Here is a 10,947-nt window from a genome sequence, read left to right as displayed (position 1 = left end):
TGGTTTATAGGTCAATTATTACTAATAACTGCAGCTACTGAAAGCCGAACAGAGTGTCGTTTGGCCTGTAGTCCACTGACGTTAGCTGTGAAAATGTTATTAACGTGTTAATCTGAAGTAATGTTCTATTTTGTCTTGTGGTCTTTTTCTGAGTAAGGATCTGAAATTTGTATTTATTCATCTCAGTATGGAAAGATCATACATACAGTATGTGAATGGGGTTAAACAGACATACAGTATGTGAATGGGGTTAAACAGACATACAGTATGTGAATGGGGTTAAACAGACATACAGTATGTAAATTGGTTTAAACAGACATACAGTATGTGAATGGGGTTAAACAGACATACAGTATGTGAATGGGGTTAAACAGACATACAGTATGTGAATGGGGTTAAACAGACAGACAGTATGTGAATTGGTTTAAACAGACATACAGTATGTGAATGGGGTTAAACAGACATACAGTATGTGAATGGGGTTTAACAGACATACAGTATGTGAATGGGGTTAAACAGACAGACATTATGTGAATTGGTTTAAACAGACATACAGTATGTGAATGGGGTTTAACAGACATACAGTATGTGAATTGGTTTAAACAGACATACAGTATGTGAATTGGTTTAAACAGACATACAGTATGTGAATTGGTTTAAACAGACATACAGTATGTGAATGGGGTTAAACAGACATACAGTATGTGAATGGGGTTAAACAGACATACAGTATGTGAATGGGGTTAAACAGACATACAGTATGTGAATTGGTTTAAACAGACATACAGTATGTGAATGGGGTTAAACAGACATACAGTATGTGAATGGGGTTAAACAGACATACAGTATGTGAATGGGTTTAAACAGACATACAGTGTGTGAATGGGGTTAAACAGACATACAGTATGTGAATGGGTTTAAACAGACATACAGTGTGTGAATGGGGTTAAACAGACATACAGTATGTGAATGGGTTTAAACAGACATACAGTATGTGAATGGGGTTAAACAGACATACAGTATGTGAATTGGTTTAAACAGACATACAGTATGTGAATGGGGTTAAACAGACATACAGTATGTGAATGGGGTTAAACAGACATACAGTATGTGAATGGGTTTAAACAGACATACAGTATGTGAATTGGTTTAAACAGACATACAGTATGTGAATGGGGTTTAACAGACATACAGTATGTGAATGGGTTTAAACAGACATACAGTATGTGAATTGGTTTAAACAGACATACAGTATGTGAATGGGTTTAAACAGACATACAGTGTGTGAATGGGGTTAAACAGACATACAGTGTGTGAATAGGGTTAAACAGACATACAGTATGTGAATTGGTTTAAACAGACATACAGTATGTAAATTGGTTTAAACAGACATCCAGCAAATAAAATAACATTTTATTTGTCACATGCACCGAATACAACAGGTGTAGGTAGACCTTACAGTGAAATGCTTACTGACAAGCCCTTAACCAACAATGCAGTTTTAAGAAAAAAGTGTTATTAAGAAAGTGTACAAAGAAAAAGTATACAAATAAAAAATAATTAAGGAGCAACATTAAAATAACAGTAGCGAGGCTAAATACAGGGGGTACCGGTTAGTCTGGGTAGTTAAGGTAATATGCACATGTAGGTAGAGGTAGCAGAGAGAACAGTCAATGACTAAGGTGGCTGGAGTCTTTGGCAATGTTTTGGGCCTTCCTCTGACACCGCCTCGTATAGAGGTCCTGGATGGCAGGAAGCTTGGCCCCAGTGATGTACTGGGCCATACGCTCTACCCTCTGTAGTGCCTTGCGGTCGGAGGCCGAGCAGTTTCCATACCAGGCGGTTATGCAACCAGTCAGGATGCTCTTGATGGTGCAGCTGTAGAACTTTTTGAGGATCTGAGGACCCATGCCAAAAGGCTCCAAAAATATTTAAATAGCCACAAATAGAATTAAGATTGCTGATCTTTACAGTTAGGAAAAGGAGAGTTTACTTGAAATAGCATAAAAAGGGTTTGTAGTCATATTGCATGACTCCCCACAGTCTAGAGTGCTAAACAAACCCTTCTGTGTGTCACACAGTGTCCTCAGTTTGTGGACCTTGTCAATCAAATGTCACTTCCAAATCACCCAGAGAAGGAAGCCAAGTGTTCACGCTGCAGTTCAGCCCTCCCTCCACTAGGGGCAACTCTGATAAAGCCGCCAGGAGCGGGAACGATTCCCCTATGCATGTAGGCAGGTAGGAAAAGGTTACTGAGTCCTCCAAGTTTACCACTGTGTCTATGTGGAGATTGTTCTTTTTATAGCTAGAGCTTGTAGATTCCATCTCGCATATGTCACCTGTGAGATTGCTGCAGCCTAGCTGCTCCTCTGTCAAACTAAACAGGGCTACAGACTGTCCGTCGACGCTCCCCTCATTGTGTCTTCTTGTCTGGCACCAAACACATTGGCTTGTCCCTAAACAAACGCATGCTATGTGACCAGACCTGTATCCCACAACAGGATCAGCCATTACTGTTTCGCATGAGATTTGTTGAAATCTCTGCTCTGTCTCAAAAACATGGGTGTCCACCGAAGAGGGACTCTGGCTCCGGTAGCCATCCCCTGTGACCATTTCCATCTCAGGCAAGATTCCACAGTCCTCCCCCTGTAGACTACCAGCACACCCTAACTGGCAGCCCAGCCCCACCCCACTGTCCTCTTTCAGGTTGATGTCTGTGTTCATCGTCCCATCCAGCAGGAGCGGCTCTCCAGTTCCACTACTGCTGCTGATGGCACTCTCTGGTGCTCCCAGGCTTCCACAGCCACTGTCTTCTTGCTTTGCCGGACTTCCTCCGTTTCCATTCCCAGAAATGTGTGATTGAGTGCAAGCCCCACTGTCCAGACCCGCTCTTCTGTCCTCTCCTTCTTCCAGCTCTCCCTTGCCTGCTGTAGTTGTCCTCTCGTCAGCCAACCAGACCATGGCATCAGTTCTTGCGGTGTTCATGAACCAGCCTTTGTCTGTGACGATCTCCACTGGGTCAACTCCCACACAGAGAGGCTGCCAGCCGCTGCCTGGGGATTTCTGGGGTAAAAGAGGACAAAAAAAAGGAAGTGATTGATAACAGAAAACAGAATGACAGTAGGCCCTTAGTTTTTATTAAGATAATCAGGGTAAACAGACAGTTTATATGAAGACAGTAAAAGCCTGTGTTTTTCCCATCTGTGGAGTTGCAGGAAATTAATATACTGTATGTGGTAGAACAAAGCACCACTGAACTTCTCTACTGAGCCATTTACTTCGTGTTCGTATTCTTATATTTGATTATTGTGATTATTTCTTATTGTTGTTTGATTATAGAGAAGGAACCTGCAAGTAAACATTTCGCTGAAGTGTCCTTTCCCTGAAGTGTCTTCTCCCAGAAGTGATAGACATAATCAGATCTGTATTAGTGAAACTGTTCAAAGAAACTTACCAGTGCAACAGGCATTTTCTCAGGACGCATCAGGAAGTAGCAAAGGCAAAGGGACAGGATGACCAGGACCCCCATCACACTTAGGATGGAGAAGGACACCACAGCAAGGATATACCACTCTGATGAGAAACAGAACATGTTTTTAGCCAAATGAGTTTGAGGCAGTTAGGCCGGTGTATGACACGTCAAAATGTTGAGCCATATATGGCCATGTAGGGCTGTGTAGTCTGAGATGTATTACCTTGCTCCGGCAGAAGGAGGCACTGTTCAGGGGAGAGCTCACTGGTGAATTCTCCTCCATTGCCTGCGACTTTGAGGCTGACACAGTACTCCTGTCCCCAGTCAAGAGACGTAAACCGAACCTCCGGCTTATCCTCGTCATCTTCATCCTTCAAATGCCGGATGACGGTCTGCAAGCCAATAAATGAAAAGGTCAGTCAATACAGTAACATGAATAGATGAACTAGGATGAACCGCACGTCATAATAAATGTTATTACATTAGAAGTACCGTTGCTGGTATGTTTTAAAACTAAGTATGATCAGTGTCTTACTATCCTTTACCTTGTGGCCCTGCCCTTTTCCCTGTAGGTAGATAGTGTAAGTCAGGCCAAATGGGAAGATCTTTTTTAGTAATGGCTTCCTGTGAACAAGGACTGTTACTGAACTGGAGGTGGCCAACAGCGTACTGGAGGGATGCTGCAGTTTACCTGGGAGTACAGGGGTAGAGGAGAAAGGTAAGCAATGGACGAGCTTTTGGCAGTGTGTCACTATAAGCTAGAAAGAAATGAGCACATTTCTGAAAGCAATACCTATTCAACTCGGCCACTAAAACTTCGCTGTACTTGACTTACTTTCTCTGGGGTTGAACTTCCTCAACCGTGACCATGCAAAGATGCTGTTCTCAGTGACCAGTCGAACCTGGACCTTGTAGACCATGAAGAAGTCATCAATAAGGTAGGACAGGTCACAATATGTCAGCTCGGTCCTGTCACAGCTGGTCACGTTGGTCCAATTACTATTGACATACCTGAGGAAAGACACATGAACGTAGCTAGATGACTTTTTTTTTATTTTCTTCAGATATGAGGAGAAGATGGTATGGAGGAATGATTGAAAAGGAGAAAGGTGATTGTGCGGATCGGGAGGACTCTAAGATGGATGCATGCTGAAGTGAGGTAGCTAAGTGACACGTTTGATAATGAAAGGATGAGTGAATTAGTCGGACGTAAGGGGTATACCTGGCCATCTGCACCTGGTACTGAGCCAGTGGCGGGGCCCCTTCAGGGGGGTCCCAGAGCAACGTCACCTCCCCGTCCCATATGTCCACCATCAGATTGACTGGCATCAGTAGGTCTTTACCTGTCACAGTTATAACATTCCAAATGTTAAGGAATATCCAGGGCATTTTTTTATGAGATTTTGAAAGTACAAAAAATTTCTAGGAAGACCGGGTGTACAGAAGAGCAATAAGTTGTTGGCGGGTTTCCCAAAAAGGACCGCGTTTCATCAGGGGTTTTCTAAGCCAGTTTTTCTACGAAATGTCGCAATGTGTTTATTATTAATACATCGTCAAAGTAGAACTACATCATAGGATGCCAATTGAACGACACATTTTCTCTGTTGACTCAAGTTGACTAGATTAACATTGACAAATAATTGAATTATCAATCACAATCAGAACTTAGTTTGTTGTTTACGTAAATGGGCATTACCCTTTTAAATCGATGTGTGTCTAGAAACATGTTCCATTTTGATAGGAAGGACACGTACACACTGAGATAATGTACAACATGCTGCCTCAAACACTTTTGTGTTTTCAAACACAAGCCAGACTAAGATGTACATTTCAAAGTGCAATATTAAAGTAGATAATTTAAAAAAAAAAAGAAATATATATATATATATATATGCTGCATACGTAATGTTCTTACATTTTAGAGAGTCTATTAAGAGAACTAAACAGCCTTAACCAGCCATTTAAAATACCTTATTAAAGCTTTCATTACCTGACACATAGTCTGAGCTGATCAGGAGAATGGAAATCCAAAAGGTCCAATCCATGTCCAATGTATGTTTTAGTTCTCAGATAACCAGGGTCATACTGTAGATGATGTCAGCACACGTCTGGTGTCCCTCATCACCTCAGTCTTCTCTCTGACTACAGGAGACGGGAAGGCTCAGTTGGACTCCTACGTTATGATATGAGAGGCTTTACTCAAGCTACAGTTAATAGTTGACATGACTCCCACGGTCTTGTTGATCTGTGTGATGGTGTGAGGAGGACGTGTGTTTATTTCCCCATATGACCTCCCAGCCCTCTCTCTCTCGCTCTCGCTCAGCTGACAACGGGCTTTCTGTTCTGACTGTAGCACGGCAGTTCCCTCCTCTCGCTCTTCGCCCCCCTTTCTGATTTGTCTCTCCCTTCCTCCTTTCTGACAGCCACCTATCTTTCCATCTCTCCTCATAGAACAAGGGGGTTAAAAATCACTGCTTCGGACGTGTCATCCATTTGTACGTAGATATTTATTGCAGAGATTTTTATATGCCCAATATTTATCTGAGCAGGGGCGGATGATGAGTGTGTGGGTCCGTGTGTGTGTGTGTTTGTTTGCGTGTGTGCGTGTGTGCTTCCCTTGTCTTACTATTGTTTTAACATAACGTAGGGGTTCAAATGGGGTCCTAAACTGGAAATAAAAATGTTGCCGTATAAAAATGTGATTTTTTTTTTAGCAAGTGTTAGCCATGAACGTCGCCCACCCAGTTTACATCTCAATCACTGGAGTAATGGATTCAGAAAGGAGCTCCAAAATATATATGTTGGTTCCATGACTGCCATCTCAGTACTGCAGAAGTATGCAGAAGGAGCCATTGTTTCCCCCTGGGGCCCAGAGTTTTTCCGTCTCTGTTAACCTAACCAGGAAAACTCTGGACCCTATGACATTGATAAATCAATTGTAAAATGGTTTTATATGGGCTATGATGGGAGCGGTTTTTCCTAATCAGGTCACATGGTTTTAAAAAACTCCTGAAAAAACCTCCTGGCCCTGGGGGGGGGGGGGGGGGGGTGAAACCCATGTCAAACTGCAGCTACCTTATATTTGTTCATATTAATTATATTTAGACCATATTAAGAGGGGGATTTCTTCTACACAGACACAAACTACAACTGATGGACAATAGAACTCACTGTCAAGGCTGTGGGTAACTGGTGAAAGGAGTCAGGCACAGGAGAGCTGAGATGCATGGACAAGGTATTTAATACAAGATAACACCAGTATAAACAAAATACTATGGTGCGGGAAAAATACCGATACCACGAAAATGACCGGGCGTAATAACAAAACCCGGCCGTCAAAATACCAGCCGTCAGTAACAGCCTGAACAATAAAACAAACACGCACACAAACATGGGGGAAACCAGAGGGATAAATAATGAACATGTGATGGGGGAATTGAAACCAGGTGTGTAGAAAACAAAGACAAAACAAATGGAAAATTAAAAGTGGATCGGCGATGGCTAGAAGGCCGGTGACGTCGACCGCCGAACGCCGCTCGAACAAGGAGAGGGACAGACTCCGGCGGAAGTCATGACACTCACAGGGCTGAGCTTGCTTTATGCATGTTTGCATCACGCAGGCCTACGCAACTGTAGGCCTTATGAAAATTTACTCACATCTGTCACCACTATTATGTTGATTGATTCATTCCAGTTAATAATTTTGGATTGAAAACGTACATAAGTTTGAATATAAACCACATTTGATCACATTCACATTTCCTCCTGACACACAAATGGACTATAAATACATAACTTGACCAATTAGTTTACCCTGACCAGATGTACTGGGCACGTAGGCTGTATGCAGCTGCTCTTATTAGTAGATTACAGTTGATCAGACTGAAAAATGGTCTCATTTTCATCCCATACAGCAAGTTAGATCTCTAATGTTTCGGTGTAGCCTAGGCTGCTGCAACATTTACGTCATTCGTTTTTCTTGTCTGTTCGGAGTGTTTTTGTGTTATCATCTTTGCTAAATAAATACAGAAGGGAAGTGGAAAGCCTACTCAAGCACAAAAGAATGCGCTGGCCAAACTCTGTCTTTAATGTCACCTTTTAATGGATGATACGATGGAAGCTATCAAATCATTCTGAATTGATTTCGGCATCCCATAAATCCCAGTCTAAAGTTCCATATGTTCAGCAAGTAAAGCATCTCAACATGCAATTACCTCGGCAAGATCTTTGTAGTTACCTTGTTAGCGGAACTTTCCTTCTCGTCGTGTCCTTTAAAAGCTGTTTCTTCATACTTTCTCGTTGTGTTGCGCATTTTGAATGAGCAGACCTTCATCCATTATATGATCGATGCAGCTTTTTTCCAGAAGCTTGATTCTGATGTGGGCATGTATATGCTCCCTGCTTTTGTTATGCATTTTAGCTGAACGGTCGATGTTCTTCAGGTTACTGTACACCCCTTTCACCCAATGCTCAAGACTTTCCAAAAAGCAGGCAAGGCCAGCAATACAGGCAGAGTCAAGTTTTATTTCATAAAGGTGAAATAAAAAGTCAGTGATGATCTTGGAGTGGACTATGGTATTGAATGCTACGTTGTAGCCTATGAACAACCTTCTTACATTGTTTTTCTTTTGTTCAGGTGGGAGAGGGCAGTGTGGAGTGCAATAGAGATTGCATCATCTGTGGATGTGTTGCAGCGGGATGTGAATTGGAGTGGGTCCAGGGTGTCGGGGATTATGGTGAGCCATGACTTGAGCCATGACCAGACTTTTAAGCATTTCATGGCTATAGATGTGAGTGCTTTGAGGCGATTCTCATTTAGGCAGGTTACCTTGGCGTTCTTGGGCACAGGTACTATGGTGGTCTGCTTGAAACAAGTTTGCATTACAGACCGGGTCAGGGATAGGTTGAAAATGTCAGTGAAGACACCCACCAGCTGGTCAGCACATGCTCTAAGTATGCATCCTGGTATTCCGTCTGGCCCCGCGGTCTTGCAAATGTTAACCTGTCTAAAGGTCTTATTCGCATCGGCTACGGAGAGCGAGATCACACAGGCTATCGTCAGAGAGAGGATGTGAGGTCTGCGTTTTCTGATAATGTACAGAAGAGAGAAACTGCTTTCTCAGAATCAAAAGCATGACTAGAAAACAGAAGTGATAAGTATCAGCATGTAGAAACTGAAATCCCCTGACGGGCCCAAAGAATTTCCTTGTTCGAAGAAGTAAAACCATAATGGTGTGAAACAAAAAATGTTGTATGACTCTGCATGCAGCAGTGTTGTTGGGTGAGGAGTGGATAGGTCTCGGGACATTTTGGGCCCCTCGAGGGGACACAGCTCCAAGAGCGGACAAATTGTCCAAAAAACCCACCTTGATTTTTACATGTTCAAATGCATCAGGTACAGTTTTATTGCATAAGGGCCCCCCCATGTGGGCTTAGGGAATACTACACCCCCTGAGAGAGAGTGTAATCAATCCAAGTAGCAACTCTCAAATCACTTTCAATGGAAATGCACAGAACTGTGGTCGTGCTCTTCGTCCTCAGATTAAGGGTCAGAGAGGGCATGACTGCCCAAACAGGCTTGTAGCATTCAATACCATAGTCCACTCCAAGATCATCACTGACTTTTTATTTCACCTTTATGAAATAAAACTTGACTCCGGACCCTGGGACTGAACACCTCCTTCTGCAACTGGATCCTGGAGATTTGTCATGGGCCCTCTGATCCTCAAAAGTTCAACAGCTGCACCATTGAGAGCATCTTGACTGGCTGCATCAAATTCAAACCAAAATCAAATTCAAATCAAATCGTATTGGTTACATACACATATTTAGCAGATGTTGTTGCAGGTGTAGTGAAATGCTTGTGTTCCTAGCCCCCGAGTGGTGCAGTGGTCTAAGGCACTGCATCTCAGTGCTGGAGGCGTCACTACAGACACTGGTTCGATTCCAGGCTGTATCACAACTGGCTGTGATTGGGAGTCCCATAGGGCACTGCACAATTGGCCCAGCGTCGTCCGGGTTAGGGTTTGGCCGGGCTAGGCCGTCATTGTACATAAGAATTTGTTCTTAATTGACTTGCCAGGTTAAATAAAGGTTAAATAAAAAAACAAAAATACAGCACAGTAGTATCTAACAGTTCACAACAAATCTAAAAGAATGGATTTAAGACTGATTGGCATCTAACCACAAGGCGCTACAGAGGGCAGTGTGTACAGCGCAGTTAATCATTTGGATTGAGTTCCCTGCCGTCCAGGACCTCTTTACCAGGCGGTGTAAGAGGAAGGATCGAAAAATTGTCGAAGACTCCAGCCACAAAATCCATTGACGATTCTCTTTGCTACCACATGGCAAGCGGTACCAGTGCACCAAGTGTGAAACCAACAGGACCCTGAACAGCTTCTACCCCCAAGACATGAGACTACTAAACAAGACTCCTTAATGGCTAATCAAATGACTACCTGCATTGACCCTTTTTTGCTCTGACTCTATATACACACACTGGACTCTACCCACACACTCACAAATACTTCCACTGACACCCCAAATACACACACACACACACACTACATACGGCCACACACACATAAAGCGCACACATGCATACTGATGCCACACACATACACACAAGCGCACACACACGCACACTTTCACAGTCACATATATGCTGCTACAACTGCATATTATCTCCAGTAGCAAGTAGCAGTAGCACTAGATACCAGCGCAAGCGGCGAGCGTGCAGTTTTCACCGCCTGAATGACAGAATGGCCAACGCTACCGAAAATGTTGTGGACTTTTTGCTGAAGAACCACTTTCAATCTCTGGGGTACACAGGATAAAGTGTGAATTAAAAGCGAGGGTGGACTTCTGCCTGAGATCAGTTTCATGAAGAAGGTTGAGAAGGTGAGAGCGTTCAAGACCAACTGGTATCAAAAGTATAGCTGGTTAACAGGGAGCCTTTCATCAAGCCGCCTGTATTGCTGGCCTTGCCTGCTTTCTGGCAAGTCTGAGCCTTGGTCGAAAGGTGGGTACAGTGACCTGAAGAACATCGATCGTTCAGCTAAAGGGCAAAACAAAAGCAGGAAGCATAGAAATGCCCATATCAGATTCAAGCTTCTGGAAAAAAAGCCGCATCGATCATAAACGCAGCAAAAAAGATACTTCCCTTTTGCAGGACCCTGTCTTTCAAAGATAATTTGTAAAAATCCAAATAACTTCACAGATCTTCATTGTAAAGCCTTTAAACACTGTTTCCCATACTTGTTCAATGAACCATAAACAATTAATGAACATGCACCTGTGGAACGGTCCTTAATTTTAAGACACTGACAGCTTACAGACTGTAGGCAATTAAGGTCACAGTTATGAAAACTTAGGACACTAAAGAGGCCTTTCTACTGACTCTGAAAAACGGCAAAAGAAAGATGCCCAGGGTCCCTGCTCATCTGCGTGAATGTGCCTTAGGCATGCTGCAAGGA

The 10,947-nt window shown here is 43.0% G+C and overlaps 1 protein-coding gene across 1 annotated transcript; it reads right to left on the bottom strand.

Moving 5' to 3' along the window:
• Nucleotides 1-1,829: 1,829 nt before the first annotated feature.
• Nucleotides 1,830-5,713, bottom strand: LOC120028953 (interleukin-10 receptor subunit alpha-like). Its single transcript, XM_038974233.1, has 7 exons — nucleotides 5,463-5,713; nucleotides 4,695-4,815; nucleotides 4,308-4,483; nucleotides 4,018-4,163; nucleotides 3,696-3,864; nucleotides 3,455-3,573; nucleotides 1,830-3,063 (listed from the first exon to the last, which is right to left on the bottom strand). The coding sequence occupies exons 1-7, from the start codon at nucleotides 5,515-5,517 to the stop codon at nucleotides 2,104-2,106; spliced, it is 1,746 nt and encodes a 581-aa protein (XP_038830161.1). The 5' UTR covers nucleotides 5,518-5,713; the 3' UTR covers nucleotides 1,830-2,103.
• Nucleotides 5,714-10,947: the final 5,234 nt, after the last annotated feature.

This window comes from Salvelinus namaycush, chromosome 34 (genome assembly GCF_016432855.1).
Source record: "Salvelinus namaycush isolate Seneca chromosome 34, SaNama_1.0, whole genome shotgun sequence".
Lineage (NCBI taxonomy): Eukaryota > Metazoa > Chordata > Actinopteri > Salmoniformes > Salmonidae > Salvelinus > Salvelinus namaycush.
The sequence above is the reverse complement of the archived record's forward strand: the minus strand, read 5'-3'. Positions and strand labels throughout refer to the sequence as shown.